This window comes from Ochotona princeps, chromosome 9 (assembly GCF_030435755.1).
Source record: "Ochotona princeps isolate mOchPri1 chromosome 9, mOchPri1.hap1, whole genome shotgun sequence".
NCBI classification, from domain to species: domain Eukaryota; kingdom Metazoa; phylum Chordata; class Mammalia; order Lagomorpha; family Ochotonidae; genus Ochotona; species Ochotona princeps.
The window spans coordinates 78,041,300-78,066,075 of NC_080840.1; the positions used below are offsets into that span (position 1 = coordinate 78,041,300).

At 52.4% G+C, this 24,776-nt stretch overlaps 1 protein-coding gene across 1 annotated transcript in view; it reads right to left on the reverse strand.

Moving 5' to 3' along the window:
- Nucleotides 1-15,709, reverse strand: part of GFPT2 (glutamine-fructose-6-phosphate transaminase 2) — a 34,062-nt gene extending 18,353 nt beyond the window's left edge. Inside the window, exons 1-4 of the mRNA XM_004599023.4 lie at nucleotides 15,503-15,709; nucleotides 5,135-5,242; nucleotides 3,308-3,406; nucleotides 2,744-2,869 (exon numbers count right to left, since the gene is read on the reverse strand). Coding sequence (XP_004599080.1) covers nucleotides 2,744-2,869; nucleotides 3,308-3,406; nucleotides 5,135-5,242; nucleotides 15,503-15,509 — 340 coding nt within the window. The 5' untranslated portion in view covers nucleotides 15,510-15,709. The remainder of the gene's footprint in view (nucleotides 1-2,743; nucleotides 2,870-3,307; nucleotides 3,407-5,134; nucleotides 5,243-15,502) is intronic.
- Between the last annotated feature and the right edge of the window lie 9,067 nt (nucleotides 15,710-24,776).

The window sequence follows — 24,776 nt, forward strand, 5'->3', positions numbered from 1 at the left end:
CACTGGACTGTAGTGACACTTGAGTCCTACCGTTTTGGTGAGTTTAGCATTGTTTCACTTTAAAATCCTGGAACTTCTTTCTAGCGGGAAGACCCAAACATTCTGGCATCTTTGGGCCACCCACAGCCCTGCATGGCCATGGGGATGTCTGTTGTGGCTTCTGTTGCCTTCCCCAGCACCAACCACGGCCCATCTACTGACAGACCCTGGGAGCACAGTGCGTATGTCTGCCTCAGTCACCACTGTGTTTTCCCAACAAGGAGCTGGGCAGTGAATTGGGGGAAGGGCCCCTCCCTTGCCCTCCCATCTGGATGGCAGAAGAGTCCTGATGTCCTTTGGTCATCGCACTGAGCTGTGTGAGATGGATGTTCTCTGCAAACACTGAACTTCAGCGATCCTTTGCATCATCAAGTTTCCCTTCAATTCCAGAATGACCTCTCCCATTGGATCTTTTAAAGCCTTTTCTGTTACTGCTTTTCTTTATTTTCATCACAACTTTCTATTTTATTGGGGAAAAAAAAATCCCACAAACTATTTATGAGAGCACTTAAAAAGACTCATGGGAACAACCAATGGGTGAGTTGATCAGGGACAGGCATTTGACTCAGCAGTTAGAATGCCAGTTGGACTGTCTGCACCCCACACGGGAACACCTGGGTTCAAGTTCGCCTCCGGATTCTTGCTCCAGTTTTCTGCTAATGCAGACCCTGGAAGGCAGCAGCACAGGCTTCCTGCCAAAGCAATAGGAGACAGGATTGAGTTCCCGGCTCCCGCTCAGCAACGGCTGTTCCGACCTATCTGGAAGTGAGCCAGCAGCTGGGGGCACTCTCTTTCTCATCCTCCCTCCTCCCTCTTTCTCTCACAAACCTTCTGTCTCTCAAATAAATTCTTAAAAGGTTTATTCTGGAGGCCCAATACAGTAGTCTAGCAGCTAAAGTCCTCACTTTGCATGTGCCTGGATCCCATATGGGCGCCGGTTCTAATCCCTGCAGTCCCACTTCCCATCCAGCTCCCTGCTTGTGGCCTGGGAAAACAGTCAAGAATGGTCCAGGGCCTTGGGACCCTAACACCTGTGTGGGAGACCCAGAGGAGACTCCTGGCTTTGAATCGGGGCAGCTCTGGTAGTTGTGACCACTTAGGGAGTGAATCATCAGATGGGGGATTTTTCTCTGTCTCTCCTCTTCTCTGTGTATCTGACTTTGCAATAAAAATAAATAAATCCTTTTTTAAAAAGTTTATTCTGGTGCAAAGTGGTCTGAAGTCCATGTAGAGGTTTTTCGTATACCCATTGCCTGAGCTTATTAAAGACTCATCATATGCAAGGCTCATGTTTTGCACCAAAATAAATGTCTTCCGATTTCATTTTTCATGAACCTTTGAGGTCATGCAAAAGTACCAGGGCAGCCCAGTTCCCAGAGGAATGCCAGCCGCAGCTCCTCTAACAGCACCGTAGCCTTGAGTTCTTATTTTCTTCACACATATTGCAACATTGCTCCTTAACACTATTTCCTTAACTCTGTCCTACTTTCTTTCATAAAGTATGTCATCTTCAGTCATTAATTTGCTTCCTGGAATCCATGTTTTCTCTGCAAAATCTCCTGTGTTGAGTTTCCCTCTGTGTGCGACTGCCAGGCACGACTTTGTTGAAAGGATGCTCTTGGGCTTTACTCAATACACTGTTGAAGACCCTTGCTAGATTTTGTGTATTAACATGTTGTTTTCAATTACTCATTCTGAGTCAGGGCAGGAGTTTCCAAGTTTGGGTGTGGATAGATCTCCTCAGAGTCTCCCTGTTCTGGGGACAGAGTCATTACACTTCATCTTATCACTTGCTGAGCAAGGGGCTGAGGCTGGAGCTGGCAACAGCTCAGGGTACAGTGCTTTCTGGGGCAGCGCTGCTGCTCCAGGGACCAGCTTCCCTCTGATTTGGGGTTGGGTCACATGAGCCTGCTGGATTGTCAACCCATGGACTGTGCTATCCTCCTCCTGGATACGGGGTACCTGTCTCAGGACACCCTATGCTTCAAGGCAAAAGTCAGACCCAAGGGACAATTCCTAGCAAAAATTTCACTACCTGAAGACCCTACCTATGTAGACACAGGTGCAGATCTGGTTCACAGATGCTGAGCAGGGAGAATGGGGCTCTCCTCCCCTTCCCAGTCAAGCCAAAGGGCCTGAGGGGTGGTTTGGAGGGAAGCTGCTGTACCCTGCACTTTCTGTGGGAGGTGTTGGCACCACTGACCTGTGCGGGAGAGGGACACTGTACAGGGACCTGAGGCTGCTTCCTGTGACCTGTTTTCCCTTAGACTTCCTGTATGGGACTTGTTGAGTATGCCAGCAACTGCCCATGGATATGGCCCTGGCAACTGCCAGGATGCATGTCATCTCCATTCTACTACGGGGCTTAGCAAGAACTTGCACCATGCTAGAATGTCTTAGAGTGAGGACTCCAGTTGATTCCACAAACTGTTTTCTCTGGCTTGGTGCTGTGGTGCAGCCGGTTAAGCCTCATCTTGAGACACCAGCATCCTACATCAGAGAGCCAGTTCTTCCCATCCATGTTTCTGCTAATGTATCTGGAACTCAGCTGGGTCTCTGCCATCCTATGGAACAGCTGGAGAGTGCTGGGCTCCTGTCTGCAGCCTGTCCCAGCTCTGGCTGTGGTGGTTATCTGGGGGTGAGCCAGCAGGGGTTCTGGCTGGGATGTAGGACTGAAAATGCAGAATGAGGCCATACTACATACCATTGCCTTTGTCTGAGCGCTGTGGGTGGCTGTTGACAGCGTTGGGGACCCCATGGGTAGCCCAGCGTGTGTGAGCAATGCCAAAATGCGTCTCAAACTCCACCTTCAAGTCCATGCTGTCTTGCTCTATGTAGAAGAAAAATCAATCAGATGCAGCCACAGAGGACTACTATGGTGGAAGCAGGGTCACTGCCACAGACCATGCACGGCTGGTCATGGTGTGTGTGTGTGTGTGTGTGTGTGTGGAGGGGAATTCTGCCAGACCCACTCATGCCACAGTTCTGAGAGTTATTGTGTGGCTGAGATCACTTCTTAACCAAAATAAGCCTACTGAAAAAAGAAAAAAGAGGTCCCACTTCTATCAATAGAAAGCAGCATCATTCGCCAAAGGAATTAAAATACAAACATTAATTACTGTGTCGTCTTTTTAAAAAACTTTCTCCAGATGCTACTGCCTAAAATAAACCACCCCACACTCTGAGCACGTCCTCCTCCTTCTCCAGAGCCCAGCCTGCAGGAGCCGTGTGCGTGCGTGGTCTCAGCGCCGGGGGCCTGTCCACTTACTGTATAGCTCCTCATCCAGGGCCTTGACCTTCCCCCTCTTCTTTACCAGCTGGATGTGTCTTTCTTTGGCTTCGTGATTGTTTCCATCAATCGCTACACCTGGAGTTTAAACGTTATTTTTTACAATGGCATTGAGGTCCCACCTCACACCCTTGATTAGCAGGTTCCACGCATTGGGAGGGGCCCCTGTGCTATTCATCTGTGGCAGGTGTCTCAGGTGTGCAGACCTGACACATCACAGCCACACACCTGACACACACACACATATGCAGTGAAGCAGCCTGCAGAGGGAGGGTGAGGCAGCTCACAGCTCCAGGAAGCATAGGGGCCTTGTACTGTAGCAGTGTGCACAGGACAAAGGTACCATGGGGGAGCTGGCAGACTCCTACTATCCGCCGGCACCATGGGCTTGGCCAACCTGCTGTCCATGGGTACCAGGGGTCTGGTCACCCTGCTGTCCGTGGGTACCAGGGGTCTGGTCACCCTGCTGTCCATGGGTACCAGGGGTCTGGTCACCCTGCTGTCCGTGGGCACCAGGGGTCTGGTCACCCTGCTGTCTGCTGGCACTGGAGACCTGGTCATCCTGCTGTTCCACATGTTGCTCACCAGTGCTGGGAGTAAAGCAAAGTCGACACTGTCACATGCACAGCGCCTTGCTGGGCAGACCGCCCTGAGACTCTGCTGCTGCCTTGCTTATTGTGCTGCACCCTAACCATTCGTATTTGTTCTAACTACAGACAACAAGTTTCCGGCACCCAGCCTGTGGGTGACACCCACATCTGGGCAAGCTGCATGACTAACCTATACTGCCATGTTGTCTGGGTGTGCTGTCTGGAGTGATCTGCCCTGGGATGAAACTGCCCTCGGATGCATTTCCAGAACGCACCACAATGGGCAGCCACCAGGATTGGATGTAGGTCTAGAGGCATGGCTGTGTGGGACACGTGGGCCTGGACCCAGGGTTGCAGCCTCTGTAGCGAGGTTCTAACGAGGTCCACAATGAGCAGGAAACTTCCTAGAAGAGTAGGGCGTATTCCCGTGCACACTGCTACAGTGCCAGGCCCCTATGCTTCCTGGAGCTGTGAGCTGCCTCACCCTCGCTCTGCAGGCTGCTTCACTGCATATGCACCTGCTTGGGATTGGAGGAGGAGCCTTAGAACAGCCATCCAGGGTGAAGGTGTGCAGCCACTTAGATAGTTAGAAGGGCCTGGAATTTGGATGTGCAAGGATAAAACTGTAGAAGTATGGAACCACGATTGGATAAAAATAAAACTGTGCAACCCTCAGACATGGAGCCCCTTTTATTAAAGTCACGTTTCTGAGGTGTGACAGACACACAGAATGCCATGCCTGTTCAGCTTGCTGGGCTTGGATGAAGATACAGGGCACCCGGAAGAACACTGTTGCAATTTACGCTGTGAGCCCAACCATCACTTCCAAGAGCTCCTCCTCCTGTCTTTCCAGGCAAGGCCACTACACAGCACAGCAATGGTAAGGTCAGGCACAACTGTCTCTAGAATTGCTTGCCCTGTATAACTGAAACTTGGTGCTCTTCGATAAACACCTTTCTGCTTCTCACTGGGTGGTACTTGTAGTATAGTTTTTCCCACTTTTTTCTGCCTTCCTATCATCTTCCACCAGAATTATTTTGGCTGCTTTTCTACAGTGTTATTTTCATATTGCACCAGAAAGTGGCCAGGTAGTACAAGCCCTACTGGGATGAATCCGGGGGTGAGGAGGGCTGCGAGGAGGGCTGGGGGGAGGACTGTGGGGAGGGCTGCAGAGAGGGTTGTGGAGCCCCTGCCCACAGGCCATTTGCCGCCCTACCTGCTGAGTCATAGCCCCTGTACTCCAGCCTCTGCAGGCCCTTGATGAGGGTTTCAAAAATCTCCTTCCTTGTCCGGGGAACTCTGTAGTTCATGTAGGCGAAGATTCCTGTTCAAAGAGAGGTGGGGGTGCAGACATGTTAAGGAAACACTTGTGGGCACATGACACATCTGTGGGGGCGAGACAGGGTGGCAGGTGTTGAGAACCTGGCTGCGCTGGATGTCTGTGTCTGGTATCACAGCGCCCGGGCACAGTTCTGACTCTGTCAGCTTCCTGCTGTGCACACTCTGTGAGGCAGCAAGTGGTTCAAGTACCTGGTCCCTGCCACCCTGATGGGAGCCCCAGATGGAGTCTCTTGTTCTTGGCTTTGGCCTGGCCCACTCCTGCTTACTGTGGGAATTTGCGAGGTGTGGGAGCGGGAGTTGTGAACCAGTGGAGGAAAGGTGTCATTCTTTCGCTCTGCATGAAAAATAAAGTAAAAATAAGGAAGTTAAAATTTTAAAACTAAAGAGCTTATGGAGCAGTCATTTAGCCTAGTGATTATGACCCAGCCAGGGTGTCTGTGTCCCACACTGGAGCACCTGGGTTCAAGCTCCGGCTCCAGATCCCGGCTGCTGCAGTTGCTGGTGGGCAGTAGTGATCATTCAAGCAGGTGTCATCCACAGAGGACTTCCTTCACTCCAAGTCCCCTGCCTGCCAGCACTCCAAGCCCTCCTCACCTGCATCCGGCATCCTCTCTCCCTGTAGTACCCGCCTACCTCAGAGCCCAGCTCCAAGCCCAGCTCCTGGTCCCTGCAAAAGTGCTCCCTACCTGGGACAACCTGATTCCCAGAGCCCAGCTCCATGTCCAGCTCTGTGTCCAGCTCCTAGACCCTGCAGAATTGCTCCCTGATCCCAGTCTTATGTCAGGAAACATTTACTTTCCCTGGCAGATATGGGCTTGTGTTCTTGTCTTTGCACAAGGTCCTGGACCCCTGCATGTGCACACAATGGAATGACTGTAAATCTGTAGCTAATGGAGGAAACAACAGAATGGAAGGTGATGGGGCTTCAGGCATATTCATATTGACTGTCCTGAAACAGAGCACCATAGAGAAGCAACGAAAACCTATTTCTTGTAGCTCCAAAGGCTGGGTAGTTCAAGATCAAGGGGCCAGCAGATTTGCATGTAGGCAGGCTTGCCTCCTCATCATCTCCAATTCCACCATATGGTATAGGAGATGAGGGCTGTCTTCTCTCTTTCTAAGGCTAACAGAAAAAAAAAGAGAGAGAGAGAGAGAGAGAAAGCTTTCATTCACTAGTTCACACCAAAAATTCTTACAATGGCCAGGGCTGGGGGGTGGGGAGGGTTGGGATGGGCAGTGCCAGGATCCAGAAGCCCAATCTGGGTCTCCCCCATGGGTGGCAGGAACCCAACTTCTTGAGCTGTTATCTGAAATCTCCCAGAATCTAGGCTGGTAGGAAGCTGGGGTGAGGAGTCAGAGCCAGGTCCCAAGTCCAGTGGCATAAGCAAATGCCAGGTCACTCATGCACTCCATCTTTCATCTTTACAAAGGCACTTCGTCTCCCTGATTTAGTCACTCCCCAAGAGATGAGCACTGTTTTTCAGGAATGAACCTCACAGGACCCCTTGCCTGTAGGTAACACTAGGCCACCTGTAACATCTGTGCCCACTGACATCACACTCAAGTCAGCAGGGCAGAGCTGAATGAATGATCAGACTTCAGTGACACCAATGTCATAGTAGCAGTAAATGAGATTCCTTAGCACAAAGATTTAATCAACACTCATTGACACACACTCAGTCCAGAAATCTGCCACCAAGTTAAATGGTATTCTGACTTCTATCCGGCATTCTCGCATACTGGGAGCTATTTGCGCACATGTATTAAGGTACAGAGTTTCTATATAAACACATGCACACTGTTATTTCTCAGCAGTGACAGTCAGTTCTCTTTCAAAAATGATTAAAAGGGCAATTTTGGCAGCAAGCTATTTTCATCTTCCTTACTGAGTCTGGGCCAGGTAAGAGGCATTGAGTCAAAGAGTTGTGTGTGTAGCTCGGGCCACAGCCCAGCGGGGCCAAGGAGCTCCCCACCCAGGAGGCCACCTGCTAAACATCTGTGGTGCCAGGAGCTCGAGCTTGCACTCTACACTTCAAACCAGAAAAACATTTGGCCATGCAGGGAGTCTTTTGTTACCTTAGTTTTTTTTTAAAAGATAGTTACCTTTTAATGTCAACATCAAAAAATATTTTTCCTGTATCCATATACTTTTATTTTACAATTTTTTTATTTTTCATAATTACATAGTTGATTAGGATGGAACGGATTGAGGGTTAGGGATAAATGGGTGAAATCATTATTTCCAAGTTTGCTATTTCTTTTTGTTGTTTCTGGGGGAAGGGGAGCGATAAAGAGAGAAACCACATCCAACTTCCCAAATGTCCCAGTACCCAGGGATGGGGAATCACCAACCAATATCCACCCAGGGTCCTGTCAGTTTCACTGCTCATTGGATGATGTAGCTCTCCCAATGTCCATTAGCTGACATGGTCAACCTCAAGTCTCCATTCATCCAGATATTTGCTGTCTTCGTTTGGCTGGGGTGCTTGTTGCAGGTGGGCACAGGAGCCCAGGCCAGGTAGCCTGAGCCCTGCTGGATCCCCCACCTCTGGGACTCAAGAATCCAGCACCCACTTCACAGACAGACCAAGAGACCCAGGCCAGGCGACCCAAGCCCTGTTGGATCTCCCACCCCTAGGGCTCATGAACCCAGCACCCACTTTGCAGGCAGGCCTCAGGACCCAGGCTAGGTGACCCAAGCCCCACTGGGTCCCCGCCCCCAGTGCTCATTAATCCGGCATCCACTGACCCCAGGTTAGTATGGCTTGCCTCACGTCAGCATCCACTATCACTGTTCTGGCACTAATGTGAACTGGCTGGTGTTGCAGCCTCACTTGGCTCCTCTTGCACCCTGTCCTGGTTCTCAGATCTGCCAGTGGGTATTACGAACTGGCCCACACTGGTCTGTCCCCAGACCTGACCCACATGTATGCTGGAGGGCGCTGTAACCTGACGTGGGTCATTTTGGCCCAGGTTGACTTTGTCCCCCTCCTGTCCTGGCAGGAACAGTGGTCTTGCTCAACTGACCCAAACCCATTCTGTTTTCTTCTGCTGGGTGCTTAAGCACAGCAATACCTGGTCCATGCCCAGACAGTTTTCATGGGTTCAGCAGGAGTCAAGACCTAGCCTAGCCCATTCTACATCCCTCCTGGCTCTCACAAGTACCAGTCAGTGCTGGAGTCAAGCCCATTCTGCCGGTCCCCAGACTCAGTCCACGTTCACGCCAGTGGAGGCTGTAGTGATGTCCAGTCCAGGCCACTGCCCCCAATCTGGCTCTCATCCTCACCAGCAGGAACCAAACCCAGTTTGGGCATCCTGTTAGCTCCCCAGGCAGGCCTGTTCTGATCTACAGTTCTTGGACATGCCAATGGAGAATGCAGTTCTGCTGGGGTGAGCCCACATCTCCCCAACAGATTTTGCTACTAGCCAACTCTCTCTGGAAGGTCCCAGATGGTTGATGGTCTTGTATTTTGGCCTGATGCTTAAAGGCGCTCCTGTTCCTGCTTCCAAACCACTTGGTCTGAGCCCCTCTGTTACATCCATGGAAGTTCCTCAGCAGCAATTCCACACTGGGCATGACCCATAGGTCATCAATTACCACCACCCATACAATCACCCTGAAAATCCATCCCTCTAAGCCCTAAGAGTGTGTCACTGGGAGGCCCAGGGGCCTACTTCCCCAAGGGAGCCACGTGGCCTGGCTGAACGCATCTGTGGTGGTCAAAAAGCTTTCAAGCTGGGGTAATCCCAAAGGCCCACAGAGTCTCCTTTCCCCCAGGGACCCATCTCACTTGGCTATCCGCATCTGTGCCGGTCAACATCAAAATTTTTATAGCTTTCCTCAGATATGTCATGTAGCATCTCTCCCTTAAAGGATGTGATTCTACGATTTTCCACATTTTCACAGAGCTATGCAGCCATCACCGTGGCCCATATTTAGGTAAAACTTTCACAATCCTAATTTTTCCACAAACCATTAGAAGGTTCTCTGAGGGTAGACAGTCAAATCCCAGTTAATAAAAAGACCACTTCCAGTCCCCAACTTCAGGTGACAGGTATACAAAGGGGGACATCACTCAACAGATCAGTGTTGGTGTCCGGGAACATCCTAAAATTACACATGCGCCTCCGCAAGAGGAGCTGACAGACACTACAGGTGACACAAATGCTCAGAAGAGCAAAAGATTTCAAATCTCCATTTTTAAAAGATTTACTTATTTTTATTTGAAGAGCAGAGTTACGGAGAGGGAAAGAGAGACAAACAGACATACACGCAGAAAGAGACAGAGACATCTTTCATCTGCTGGTTCATTCCCCAGATTGTTAAAATAGCCACAGCTGAGCTGATCCAAAGCCAGAAGCCAGGAGTTTCTTCCAAGGTTCCCATATGGATGCAGGGACCCAAGTATTTGGGTCACCCTCCACTGCTTTCCCAGTCCATAAGCAGGGACTTGGATGGGAAGTAGAGCAGCCAAGACTCAAATCAGTGCCCATGAGCGATGTGTTACCATAGGTGGAGGAGGCTTAGCCTACACCAGGGAGCCAGCTCCTAAATCTCCAACTGTCAAGCAAATACCTTGCATTCAAATGCATGTCTGGCACGTATTGCTGGTCCTGTCTGAGCCTCAGGCCCACATGAGTGCCTTGAGTGGAGCAGGATTGCCACTAGAACCATTGGTGGGCTGGACCCTTTAGAGGGTCCATTGCTTAGGACCACCCACTGTGTGTTCCTCACAGCCGGGAGGCCTGGGGACCCCCTGGGCACAGCCAGGTGATGATTGCAGTGGGCTGAGCTGGCAGAATATTTCAGGTCTTTGCATAAGAAAACATACATCTGGGTTTCAACATGAAAATCTCTTGCATTTATTCAGTACTTTCCTTCATTAATGAGGCACTCCGTGTTTGCAGCTCATCTCTCGGCACTCCATCGAACCGAAGTGAACAAAATAGCGTCTGCATTGTGCTCTTATTTCAGACACAGAGTAAACTGAAATGAAGCTGCTTTCCCAGGAATTCCTCCTGCTATTCATGTCAGATTGCTTTTGGACTCTCTCCCATCCATAAATACAAGAATCCGCATTTTAAACTATGGGACCAGTCATCAAACAGTTGGCCAGTAAGTGATAGTTTAAATTCACGCACCCTTTTCAGACGGCAATTTGGCAATTGTTCATAACTTTAAAATCTACACATCTGTTGACCATAGCTGATGCACTTCCAGAAGCACATTCAGCAGACATCTTTGACAAGAGACCTCTGTGCCTTTACGGGGACAGCTGCTCGGTGCTGTTCATGGTCCCCAAAGATTGGCCAGCAGGGACCAGGTAAGAGACAGGGTAGCAGGAGTACAGAGAAGGAAGTGAAGCTGTGCATTCTCTTGGAAAACAATGTAAATCATATCCTGTTTTCTGCCCAGGGCCCAGAACAGCCATCCCTACCTGGCTCCAACCTTGTGCCCCCACCTCTTCTGCCAATACTGCCATATAGCATATAGACCCTGGGTCCCGGTCACCCTCCGGGATCCCCCCAAATCAAATCCCATAGGACCCTCTGCCCTTCCATCCCAAATGAAAAAAAAACTATCTTGTTCTCCTGTTTCAACACCCCCCCATACCCCCTCCCATTTACTTTTTTCCATCCTTCTTTTTCAATAGCCGTCATTCTGTGCTAACTTCCTGCCATTCACTGGCCCCGCTTGCAAGGCAGGTAATAGTATTTTTAAGGGAACCAGGAGCAGGGCAGTAAAATGGCACCAGGTCCTGCTTGTCTTTCCACAGAGTCAAAAGGAAATCTCTGAATACACTGGTTGTCTCACTGAGGCCTACAAAATTGAGAAGTGGTTCCACTGGCAATGCTGGAATGACCAAGGGTGGTGGAGTGGAGTGGCCGTGGAAAACGCAGGTGTCTGCACTGGGTTCCTGCAGAGGCCACAGAGGACTGGGGTTAGAGGCCAGGGTAGGAGGTGCAGAAGGCCTGGAAGGGCAGACTTTAGTAGGTGTGTAAGCTCTTTGAAAGAAAAGGAGCAACCTCAGCACAGAGGGTCCCGGGTTCCTCCCATGGACAGGAGACATGCTGGCTTGGAACAGGGCTGTTGTACCTCCCCTGCTCAACCAGACACCCTCTGCTCACACCGCCACCTGGCACCCAGAGTTTGCACTTGGCTTCTCTGGGTCCCGCTCTTAAAACAGGAGGATAGGGTGAAAGAGAGGGAGTGAGACTGTGACGCATATCAGGGGCATCCTGCTGCACCTGAGAGGGACCTGTGGCTGCTGCCCTATTTCATCTTGAATCTGAGGTTCCTGGCACTCTTTGCATGGGACTGAGCCGTCACATGGTGACCAAATTTAAAAGCAAGGGCCTTAGAAGCTCAGGGCTCAGACAGTAAGCGACAGAAAATTATGGCAACCAGCTGGGCGGGTGCACTGGCCTTTTTATTCCATGAACCTAATGCAGATTAGGCCATGATGACTTCCAGTCTGCGAAGGTGAGAAGGACTATTCCCACAGAGATGAGAAGCAGAGGAGGTTCCTGGAGGCACCTCTATGGGCTCCACAGCCTAGTTCTTGCATACGGGCCCCTGAGGACCCCGTGGGCCTGGCCAAGGGCTCTCAGCGTCTGCCTGGCCCCTCTAGGGACAGCTTCATCCTGTCCAGGTAAAGCCACATACCCTTCTGGGACTCAGGATATAACAGCGGTCTGTGCTTCCTACAGCTCCACTTTGAACGAATAGTTCCTGGTGTCCTGGTCATTCCAGGATTTCATTAAGAACCAAGTAGTGATATGTACTCTCGATTTCATTAAGAGTTGTAAGAAAAAAAAAAAAATCCAAGCCTGGTGTCTTCTGACATTGGTTGTGAATTAAGCCTTTTTTTTTTCTTTTCAGGAAGAAACATCTCCTTTGAAGATTAAAAAGAGGCAGATGACTAAACTAGTGGATTGCCTTGACACCGAACTATCTTCAGAAACTGCAAACTCAAACTCATCTCTCACTATAAGCTACTTTGATGAAAACAAAACAATGCTATGATACAACTTCCAGGTGTCTGACCTTGGGAAACCTGAAAGATAAGGTTAAGGGAGGAGGAGGAGCCCCTGCAACTCTTCCATCTGGCAGTGCCCACCACAGTACTGTAGGAAGGGCCATTAAGCTTGGACTGCAAGCACCACACCCCAAAGCCAGCTGCACCCACATCTCCCAAGCTTCACACTGGGGCACCTCACATTGGTGTGGTGAGGGTGTCTGCGCTGCGGAAGCCGGCAAGGCAGAGAGCCTGCTGCCAACCTGAGTCAGCGCCTAACTGAGCAGAAGTCCAGTGAGGCCACAAGGGCTGGGGATGAACTGCCTCACCAGCCCCAGTGTGCACACAGAGATGCTGCCTCCCCCCTCCCAGGGGGCTAGGAGCTGCAGTGTTACAGACAGGAAGCAGGTAGCACACCTGATGGGGTTTGGATAATTGCCAGAATGGGGACAGTGAGCCCTCAAGAGAGAGGTAAGCTTCCTGCAGGCAGAGGAGAGACCCTCTGAAAGGGTTATTCTATGCACGCAGGTGGACTCCTATGTGTGTCCCTGGTCATCTCGGATCGTGGGGGGATACAAGCCATGCTTTCTCTCCCAACAGGACACTGAAGGAGTGGGTTTTTAACTGAGCCAGAACTCACTGTTGACTGCATTGGGGCCACTCTGAGAGGGCTGGGATTGGGAGACTTGGGTCTATGCAGAGGAGGAGGAGGGAGATTGACTATGATGCTTCCTATCAAGTCTTGAGTGTCTGGGGGGCTCACTGGTCTATCTGGAGAGCAGGCACCTGAAAGCAGGGTGAGTAACAGCCACCAAGGGTTCAGGTCCCAGTTCCTAGACTCTATAAATGCTATCTTATGTGGTGAAGGCCTTGGTAAGGATCTTGAGACCAACAGTTCTAAGTCTTTGTTAGAGGGTGGAAGAGGGAGACATGACACGGATGAGGAGGAGGGTGAGGGGACTACGGAGGCAGTGACTGGTGTGCAGGTCACATGCACCAGCCCAGCATGCTGGTTGTCCTCTCCTCTCAGTTGCTGGGGCTCACTCTCGATCCCAGGCCCCTGGGGGCCCCTCCTTCCTCCTGGAAAGCCAGCTCTCTGCTTTCTCTGAACTGGAGCTAACAGGTGACCCTGAGAAGTGAGGCAGTCATGAGGCTGCTGGGAGAACCGGGAAGCATGGGTCCATCGCCCTTTTGGGAAGAGAGGTTCCAGGGTGCTCATCCTTGGATTTGTTTCAGGATAAGCCCCAACTCCCAGCTACTTTCATTTGGTAACTCATCTTTTAAAACACGTATATCCTATGCCCCAAATGGAAAGCTGTCAGCCTGCCTGGCTTGTCCTTGTTCTGGGGAGGCAGAGACTCAACATCTTCCTGCCGTGGCAACTTTTACTGCTGGTCAGCGGTCAATCCCTCTGTAAACATCTACCAGTGGCTGCAAGAAGAAAAGTGGAGAAGCAAAGAAGGAAGGGACAGATGAAGGAAGAAAATATTGTAAGCTTTCCATGGGCAGAGTCAGCAGCATTTTTTTGCAGTTTTTGAAAACTTGAATGAATTCATTACAAAAGAGAGCATTGCACAGAAGGAAAACGTAGACCAATGATCTCCCATACACCCAAAGCGGGTGTCGATCCCAGCCTGCTGCTACCCAGAATGGCTTCCCATGGGCCAAAGGTGCTTGCGGAGCGTCAGACAGGTCTTAGACACAGTGGTGCCCAATGCAGACATTCTCCCGCTGTACTTGAAAAGGAAATTTGTTTGCAAGGCAGGAATGCCAGGGACTCCATGTCTAGCTGCACAGCCAGATCAACCTCGGGGAGGGGGGATGAATTCTAAGCTGGTCCCTGAGTGGGCACCCACTGAGGCCATACTGCTTGGGAGCCCCAGGTGTCCTTTGAGATCTTATGTCCCTGTCTACATACAACCGGGAATTAGTACCACAAGATGCCGGGACACAGGCTGGTTTACCCCCTAAAGCCCAACCTTTCCCCAGCTGACAACACATGTGCACCTCCCATTCCCTTTAAGGAAAGACCTGGGGCTTCTGAGTGTGGGCAGAGACAGAGCCCCTCACAGCTCAGGGAAACACTGGAGGAGCCAGGCACCGTGGGAAGCAGGGTGGCACATGGGGAGGTGCTGGGGATGGGGCTGGGGTGGGGTAGGAAGAGCCTCCTGGTTCAAGAGCACAAACCCAGGGGCCTCGAAGGCAACAGCCAGGGGTTGGGACCCTGAAGAGCCTGGAGACCCTCTGGCCACATCTGTCCCCAGAATGGCCCAAGGCAACCCTCCGTATCAGGAGCCCTGTGGGTTCAGGAATTTATTCAGTTGCTTGCTCGCAAGGGTGAGGCTGCACCTCAACGTCCTCCTCTGTCGGGGTGTTTCTGGGGCGGTGGGCAGCTGGCCTCTAGAACAAAGGCTGTATAGACCTCAGCCCGGGGCTCAGCACCACCAGCTCGCCCCACCCCGCAGCCCTGGGCAAAGTCAGAGAGAGGCCTTTCATAGCTTCAAAAGTTCCACCAGGGTCTCCAGCCACGGGAGGCTGGAATGGGTAACCAAATCCTACTCCAGGAAAAAAAAAAAAAAAAAACAGCACAGTGACCTTTTGTCCCAGCCTAAGTTCCCGGCGCTATCCCCGCCGGCCAGCGGAGGCGGCCAGGCCAAGAGGGAAGCAACTGCAGATGTGTGCCCCGGGACACCTCCGCGAAAGAGCAAGCAAGCGAGCCAGTGAGCACAGCCTGGAGGGACGGCGCGGGCCCTGGGCTCCTTGCTGCTCCCGCGTCTCACCCAAACCTCAAGCACAGCCCTTCGCCTCACCGGCGCTGCAGCACCGAACACATCCTCCCAAGGACACACATTCCTTCTGGGGTTACCCTACCACGCGCACCAGGCGGGGCGGGCTCTCGGGGGCGGTGGGCGCGGCGGGCTGAGGCGCCGGGATGCGTGAGCCTGCGGGTGGCTGCCTTTGTGGCCGACTGCGGAGTGGAAAGCGTCCTCCACTAGGCTCCAAACCCAGACCTCTGAGGGTGGGCGAGGCGGGGCGGGGTCCTCCCCTCTATGTCAGGGGGCCAAAGTCAGGGATCAGCTTCCCAAGTTCCTGAGACGTCCTTCACGCGGCGGCTGGGGAGCAGGTAGGCCGGGGCAGGGGGGTCGGGGGCTGAGCACACCCGTGCCCCCCATCCAGGTGACTCGTACTGGACTCCCAGGCCGCGACGCGGGCGCGGCACTTACCGCACATGGTGGCTGCTGCTCTGAGGTCCGCTCGCTCCTGACACTCCGGGATCTCCGTGCGCGCCTCGAGCCCCGCGGGTTCGAGCTCCCGCCACCGGCCCCCGGGCCCCTTATAGACCCGAGTATCCTGGGAGGGGTGGGGCCGGGGCGGGGCCTCCTCCCCTGGCTGCTCCCCATTGGCCTCCGGTTGTCGTGACAACGGCGGGGCCTGGGCCGCGGGAGTCAAGGAAGTGGGCGAGGGGCGGCGGCTCCTAGACGCGGGTCCAGGCTGGCGAGAGGGCGTGGGGCGGCGTCTGGCGTCGGGAATCTGCCATCGGGGAAGGGGAGCACACGGCCTGGATCCAGACACTGGCTAACCCCTTACTGAACCTTGGGGGTGAGGCTGATCACTCCATGCCTCAGTTTCCTCTGTAAAACGGGGTTCATAAAGGAATCTGCCTCCCAGGCGGGCGTGACGCTGTTCATGGGCTTCGGGTTTCAGAAATCTCTTTCGAGAACTGATTCGGTGGAAACCCTTCCCGAACACGGACTCCAGCAGGCGTAAAATTCCAGCCTCTAGAACCTCCAAGGAAACAGGGAACTCTTGCAGATGGCAAGTACGGTGCCAAAACTGGGCAATAGGGCAACGGCAGAAGCCAGCACCGGCACCTACCGCATGCCCAGATTTGGGGGCGGGCTCCCCAGCTGGGACCCAGGGGCCCCCATCCACCCGGAGCGCAGAGCTGCACACAGCTGCTCCGGCCAGGCCAGCAGCCAGCAAGTCACAGTCTACTCCGGGTGAGTCACCCGGGACAGCCAAGTGCTCCCGCCCTGCTTCCTTGCTGTCGCCTCCCTGCTGCGCCCAGGGCCCCCAGTCTCTCTAGGAGGGTCACGAGAACTGGCCCAACATTTCTGCACTTTTAAGCCATCTGATGGTTTTATTCCCTTAAAACAAACAAACAAACACACACTCCTCAAATTCTAAGCAGATCTTCCCCCCTGTAGTTAGACAAGAAAATGAGCTCTTGAATGTCTTGTGGAGACTGTTTCTCATTATCTCCAGCTCTCCAGGCCCCGGAAGGAGGTCTCCATGGATCCCTGAGGTTCTTCCTGAAAAAGGAGAGGGTTCTGGCAGAACTGTGGGCCTGGGAAACAGAGTCGAGTGTAGCGCCCCCTCACCTTACACTGCACAGTAATATTCATTTACTTGGTTTGTCATTCCTATATGGCCACTTTATGCTGGTCCTGGTGCAAGGGACTTGATGATGAATGGGAACCAATGCAGGCTGTAGCCTCCTGACACACAGAGGTAGGGAAGCAGGCCCTAACCCTGTGGACCATTCTGAGTGGACTGTGGGGAGGGGAAGGTGCCAGGTCACCGGATGAAGTTTAGGCTAGAGAAGGAAGAGCGAGGCAGGCAGTTGGCTCAGCTTCCACTGCTGGTCTGTGACAGGCTGGCACTTGCTGTCACTGAAGGGAACATGGGGAGCTCAGCAGGTTCGTTTGAATACCCCAAGACGCTGGCATCTCTGGGGCCATGGCGAGGTCCAAACCTGCCCTCCTGCCTCCACCCGCCTCAGGGCACTCAGAGTCCCACAGTGGGGAGACATGAAGGAATACTGTCATCGTTAGGGAGGGAACAGCCTCTTGAGAATCCACTCAGAGGTTGGAGGACTGAGTCAGGCCATGTCACTGCTAGAAGTCTCTGGTCATAGCACTGATTTCAGAGCTGAGCAGGTGTCCAGTGCCCAGCCCTTGCCATCCAGCCCAAGGACAGCAGAAAAGATGAGCTTACTCCTTGCTAGGTGGTGAAGCCTGACAGAGCATCATTTGCTTGACGATGCTGGGAGAATTTTGCTCATCATGGGGGGTGGGATGGGGAGAAGCCGACTGATTGTGGAATGATCTAGAGCAAAGTGAGTTCCTAGGAGGGGAAAGATGTGCATCGCTGAAGCTGCTGACAGGTCTAAAGTCAAGATCTATCCTTGGCCATATCAGGATTGGGGGCAAGTAAGCAGGCAGTTGGTGACCCCAGCCTGCAAGGTCCTGTTGATTGGAGGCAGCACCCCTTCCTTCCCTCTACTTTGCCTAGGACCAGTCCTGATGCAGCCCAGGAGACATCTGGAATTTGGTGAGAAGACTACCTGCCAAGGTTACCTGGTGGGGGACCGGCGTTGATGGCACAGTGGGTTAAGCTGCATCCCACATCAGCTCAAATATTCTGCTTGTGATCCAGCTTCCTGCTGATGCATCTGGGAAAACAGCAGGAGAACAGTCTGACGCTTGCCTTTCAAATAAATACATAAGCAAGTAAATCTTTTTTTTTTTTTTAACTTGCACAGCAAGGAGAGGGGGGGCTGAGCTGCATCAGGAAGCCCAGATGTGACTGCTTCCAGAAGAAGCCCTGCACCTGTGCTTAGAGCAGGATGAGCCTGGCCGGCTGGTGCTGCAACCCCAGAGGAAGTGGCTGGAGCTGACCCTACCCCCATGTGCCTGGTATCCATCACCCAGGATGATGTGCACAGCTGGCTCCAGCCCTACTTTTCAGGAGTGTTTGTGAGAATCTCAGCTGCAGCTGTGGCTCCTCCACCTGCCCACATAGCACACAAAACTCGCCATAGATGAGGGGTTGGCTCGTGGATCTGGCCTGTGTCAAACACCTTAGGGATCTAATCAGTCTAACATGCACAGCTGGGTAGAGTCCCTTGGCTGTCCTGGTGGACATGAAATGAGCCACTACCCATCCAGCCCTGTTCAATTATTTTCCCCTGTGACATTTTGTCAAGGGTCTGGGGAAGGTTGCAGGGTCCCTGCTGTACAGAGGGTGACCCTCTAACCCTGCGAGACATCCTGGACAAATTGTCATCAAAGCTTTCAGGACCCTACCTGGCTGAGTTCTGCTGGATTCCAGTTTTGCTGTGACCACAGGGAAGCCTAGTGTGATCATGTGTCTTTCTACGCCTCAGGATACAGCAATGCCAGGCAGAGTTGTGGTTGCCTAAAGACCCAGCCCAGTCTGGGGCCACAAAGTACAGGTGGTCCAGACACTGAGGGCAGCAGTGGGATTCTGCATTGGATCATTCCAGGGTAGGGTGTTCTGAAGTACCTGTGTGTGGTGCCCGCCAAGGGTAGCATGTGGGGCTTGAGAAGCCTAGGTCATTTCTAACCTCAGATTCCAGGAAAGGATCAGGAAGCAGCTGTAGTGACTGGCCAGGAAGCCGCACAGCCTACCCTGAACCCCTCTAAGGGTCTGAGAAAGCTTAGAGTAGGGAGGAATTCTGAGAGGCTGCTCTGGGGCCAAAGTTCCAGGATAGCTGGAAAGAAAGAGCTGGACCGGCCACTGAAGCAGGAATCCTTCCACTATGTGAGAGCCTGGGGAGGGGAGACCCATTAGGACCATTCAGAGGCTTGGTGGGGCATGCAAACAGCAGTCACAGAGGTCATGTTTGTGCCCGCAACAGGGCTCCAGTGATGGGCCTTGCTCCTGCTCCGTGGGATTTAGGCAGTCCCAAGATGTCGAGTGCAGGGTATGATCACAAGCCTCCTCTTGGGGTCCGGGGAGATCCCTGCTCATTTTATCTGCCTGAGCTCATGCATTCCTTCATGACTGTAGGCTAAATTTAAAAAAAAAAAATAGAGTAGTTTGCATGTTTATTTAACATGCTCATTTTAGTGAATACAAAATGGAAGAGGGATTTTTTTGTTTGTTTTTAAGATATATTTACTTATTTGAGAGACAGAATTCATAGAGAGGGAGGGAAAAGCAGATCTTGCATCTGCTGGTTCACTCCCCAAATCACTGCAGCCAGAGTTGGGTTGGTCTAAAGCTGCGAGCCAGGAGTTTATTCTGGGTCTCCCACATGTCTACAGAGACCCAAGCACTTGGGCCAACCTTTACTGCTTTCCCAGACCATCAGCAGGGAGCTGGATCAGAAGTGGAGCATCCGGGACAGGAACCAGTGCCCATATGGGATGCCTGTACCACACTTGGTGGCTACACCATGGTACCAGACCTTGGCAGGGGATATTTTTTTTTTTTTAAGATTTTATTATTATTGGAAAGCCAGATATACAGAGGAGGAGAGACAGATAGGAAGATCTTCCATCCGGTGTTTCACTCCCCAAGTGAGCCGCAACGGGCCGGTACGCGCCAGTCCGATGCCGGGAACCTAGAACCTCTTCCGGGTCTGCCACGCGGGTGCAGGATCCCAAAGCTTTGGGCCGTCCTCTCCTGCTTTCCCGGGCCACAAGCAGGGAGCTGGATGGGAAGTGGAGCTGCCGGGATTAGAACCGGCGCCCATATGGGATCCCGGGGCTTTCAAGGAGAGGACTTTAGCCACTAGGCTACGCCGCCGGGCCCGGCAGGGGATTTTTTTAAGGGTTAACTTCTGCCACCATTTTATGTTCTCTAAATGTTATTGTCTGTACTATAATCGTGATTTCAACAACAGCACTTGGGGCTGATTGTGCAGCCAGTGAAGCCTTAGTTTATCTCATATCAGAATGCTGGGTGGAGTCCTGGTTGCCTGGCTCCAGATCAGCTTCCCTGAGGTTTCCTGGGAGAACAGTGGAAGATTGGCCAAGTGCTTGGGCCTCTGCCATCTGCATGGGAGACCAAGATGGAGCTCCTGGCTCCCGACTCCTGGCTTCCACCTGGCTGTTGCAGTCATTTTGAAGGTGAACTAGTAGACAAAGGATCTCTCTCTCCCTCTGCTCTCTCTGGCTGTGCTCCCCTCCCCCACTGTATCTTTTTAATAAATCGACTTTTAGAACAAAAACATGGTCACATGCAAGCATTGTTTTGTAGCTGAAGTCAGACCTAGAAAGAAGTTGAAATTTGGCTCATTCAGTTCAAAGTTAGGATCTGGCCCAGATCACTGACACCTGGATGAACCCAGGGAAGATTGGCCATCATTTGCTCTTCTTGATGAGGAAAGGGTAGAGTCCTTGTGTCATGGGCTGGTGTCTGCTGTGGCCCCAAGCCCTGGCTGTGAGCAGCGGTGACTGGCAGTGACTGGCTGGCAGTGACTACTTTGGGCTATCCTGTGTGGTTCTCTGGCTGAACTAGGAGGGTAATGCTGAGGTCTGAATTCTTTCTGTGTGCTCTCAAAATTCCTCTGCTGAAATTTTTGCCCACAATGTGAAGGTACTTTGGGGTGTGTGTGACCCAGATATGAGGGAGAAGCCCTGCTGAAGGAGATGATTATAAAAGGGTTATAAAAGGGTTCCCGGACAGTGGCCTCTGCACTTCCACCATGAGAAGAGGCAATGTCTCTGGATTAGGAAGTAAGCCCTGGCCAACGCAGAGCCTCTGATGCCGTGATCCCGGATTCTGCAGTCCCTCGAGCTGTGTGTTGTTAAACAGCAGCCCCACTGACCTACGACAGCTGATGCTGGTAAGATGTGCCCTCCTGCTCCTGCAGGGCAGACAAGCCCATGCCATGCAAGGCTGCAAAGTGTCTCAGGGCGTCACGTTCACGTACCGCTAAAGTAAAGCATTGTTGTTTCTCTATCTTACATTGGACACATCCATGTGCCTGCCCTGTGCCGGGCTGGGGGATAGACAAAGAGGAGACCAATTCAGGGTGTGGCCGAATTAGGAATTCCACGGGCAGAAGGGGTGGGGTAAGGGCAAGGAAGGCAGAGAACAGTGTTGCAAAGGCCCAGGGGTGGGAAAATGTTGATCCTCTATACCTTGTCCCGTACCAAGTGACCCCTAGGGTCCAAGCAGGTTGCATGAATGTGGACAGTGAGTGGGAAGGGAGACAGGAAGGAGTACTGGAACTGTGGCAGCTGGGGTCCTGCACCCTGCTTAGGGTCCTTCCTGGTACCCACCCTCCCTCTTAAACAAACAAACAAACAAACAAACAAACAAACAAAAAACAAGGGCATGAGGCTGGCAGGGAGCAGAGGCTGGCCAGGGGAGTCTCTCCTGAATTATTCATGCTTTGTTGGTGTGTCTGTTTCTGAACAGACCTCCCCTGGAAGGCCAACACAGGGTCCTGGGGAGCTCTGGCCTGGACGGCTGCAGGGAGAAGGAGCCTCTCTCTTGGCTGGGGCACTCTCATGCTGGAGTCTGGGCAGAGAGCAAGGTGACCTGTGCTGGAAAACTGGGATGCTGACCCAGCAGAGTGGACACTGAGAGCTCTTTCAGTCAGAGTTGAGGCTTCCCAAGCCCTGTGTGGCTCTCTGTGGCATGCTCTTTAGCATGCACTATCCTTTAAAAATACAAAAGCCATTTTTGGGCTGCATGTGTAGGCCAGGAGGAGGGCTGGCCTTGAGGACTGTGGCTTGCTGACCCTGAATGGAAGAGAACTGACAATCCTGGTCCTGCTCACAGAGACAACAGTTGCCTGACAGTAAAATGTGGCTGGGTCTTCCCTATCCTGGCTCCTGGCTCCTGGCTGGAGGCCGGGCCTGTCTGCCTGGCCTAGTGGGCAGTTCCGTGGACTACTGGAGTTCTCCACATTCCTCTGGGCAGGCCAAGAGGGGCTCCTTGCAAGAAGCACTAATGTGCCTTCTGAGTCATCCCTTCCTGGCAGGCATAGAGAGTGGAGGTTTGGGACTATGAACTCTGCTGGTGTTCTCTCCATCACACAGCAATTGGGGTGGGCGCTTGCTGGACAGGGCGACAGAGGGCATCCCAGGGCCAGCACAGCCCCCTGGGTCACTGAACCACTCCCTGCCTTGCACATGACCATGTTTATTGAGACAGCTGAACCAGAGACCCTGCCAGGACCTGAGATGCCAGAAAGACAGCCTGTCTGGTACTTTCTGTCTGTGTAGGCAGTGATATTTTCTGGAGGTGGCAGTGGACAGAAAGGATATTTGTCCCTATCTCTTGGATTTACTCTGTGGCATCTCAGCCTGTTGGCTCCTCAGTCTGTTGCCTTGGCCTCCTGGCTGCTGGACTTACCTTGGACTGACACTCTGAGGACACTACACTCTAAACACAGGGGGTTGGCTCTGGGATGGGGGAGGCCCCTCCAGGCTGCTGTGCCCAGAGAGGGTCATCTCAGAGGTGTTTTGCTGGACTGTCAGGCAGAGAGGCTTCTTTCCCATGAAGCTATGAATTTATTAGAATATATGACTGGGGGTCTTTCTTGTAGAGTTTTAATTTGACCCCCAAGCAGAGGAAGTTCAAGAGTGGGGGATCTATGAAAGAAAGCAGTCATGTACCCTGGCCCAGCCTTTCCTGCAGTTACGCTGGTCAGAAACAGATCAGGCTCCCTTGGCTTACCTGTAAAGATTGATTCTCCAGGGAGCATGGTACTGTCTGCCCCTTGGCTGGGCCCTGGCTGGGCACTGGCTGCCCACTGACTGGGCACTGGAGGCACTCTGGCTGGGCTCTAGCTGCTCCTTGCTGGACATTGGCTGTCCTCTGGCTGGGCCCTGGCTGTTTCCTGGCTGGTCTTCCAGGCAGCTTGCCTGTTACTGAGGTCACACATATTGCATTGTGGGACATGCATCTTTCCTGTGTTCTTCTAAGACCCAGTCTCTTCAAAATTCCTCAAAGTCTCTCGTGGTGCTGGTAGCCCTACCACCTGTTTTATGTGATTTGTGTGCTGATGGTTGCAATACTCCGTATTCCCTGGAGAGCTGAGTGGAAATTTCAGTTCTGGGAGTTCCGGGTAACCAGAGCATAAGGACACCCTGGTACTTGCCTGACATTTGTCCTATCTCCTGTGCTTCAGTAATGACACTGTCAGCAGAATGGAGATCTCCCTCCAGCCTGGAATGTATACCAAGGGAACCTAAATACCTTTGGGAAGGTGAACACTGCTTGCCTGGACACCGAGTGGCCAGTAAAAGCCAACTTTGCTGCCTGCTGGTGTGGCAGCCTTTGCCTGCTGTCTGGAACAACCCAAACTGTCTGCACAGCTTTCTTCCCTTAGACATGGGAACCAGAGCACTCATGTTTTCACTTCTGTTCCTCAATGAAGTTATCTCTACAACACCTTCATAACCTTTGCCAGTAAGCGTACATACATATCTGTTTTTTGTAATTAAAAATTTTAAACATGAGGGATTAATTTTAAACATGAGGGATTTTCAAAATTGTTCTTAGAAAATGCACACTATGAAAAGCTGTGTGATCATCTCCCAGCACTCACAAAGGCTGAGACTGGGTAGTGGGCTATGATGGAAGGGCCCTAGCACTCATGTGACATGTGAGATGCGGGTCTGAGAGCAAGCCTGGTAGAATAACTTGGGGAAATTACCTACAAGGCTATAGCTCCCACTGGTGAACATGGGTGTTGGGGCAGAGTGTGGCCTGGACCAGGCAGGGCCCCACTTGTCAGTAGAGCTGGCTGGCAGGGGTGGTAAGGCCAGGCCAAATCATAGCACACACTGGTACGTATGGGCACCAGAACAGGATGCAGGCCATAATGGGCTAGGCTTCCGTGTTTGCTTATTTGTGTGAGAGCTGAGAGCAGACTGGCCAGAGCTAGGCTGCAGCGCCCATCAGAGAGAGAGTTGGGATTGGGGGCAGGCCAGGCTAGGCCAGGCTGCACCATTCAATGGTAAAGGCCAAGATGGGAGATGGCCCATGCCAGGCTGGTTCAGAGCCATCACCAGCACAGGCAAGATCTGTGGCTGGGAGCAAGCCTGGTCAGGAAGCTAAGGGGATGCCCACACTGGGCTGCAGTTCCTCCTGGTGAGTACAAGAGCTGGAATGGGAACAGCAAACTGGGCTGGACATAGCTGAAGTGTAACTTGGCATTGATGTAGACTGGGTATGGGGTGTGCCAGACTGGGCTAGGCTATAGCACTTATTGGTGTTCACAAGAACCAGAGTGGATGTAGGACAGGCTGGACTAGGTCTCAGCACCTGCTGAATCATGTGAGAGCCATGTCTGGAGGTGGGTCAAGCATGGCTGGGTTATAGCACCCACTGGTGAAAGCTGGAATGGGTGTGGGCTGGTCAGGCAAGGCTACAGTGCTTGCCAGTGAATGATGGGATAGGAAGTAAACCAAGTCAGGCTGGGCCAAGCACCCACTGGTATGCATGAGATGAGTGACTGGGAGTTGGCCTGATAAAGGAGTTTGGAGAACTCCTCTGTCAGGATGCAGTCCCTGCTGGGGAGCACATGAACTGAGTCTGAGAACAGCCCAGACCAGGCCAGGGTACAGTACCTGCCCAGTATACGTGTGGGTCAGGTCTGGGGGTGAGCACACATAGGCTGGGCCAGTTCATAGCACTCTGGCAGATGTGAGAACTAAGATGGGATGTAGGCCAGGCCAGATGAAGCCTCAACATGAGCTAGTTCACATTAGAACTGGGACTGAGGGC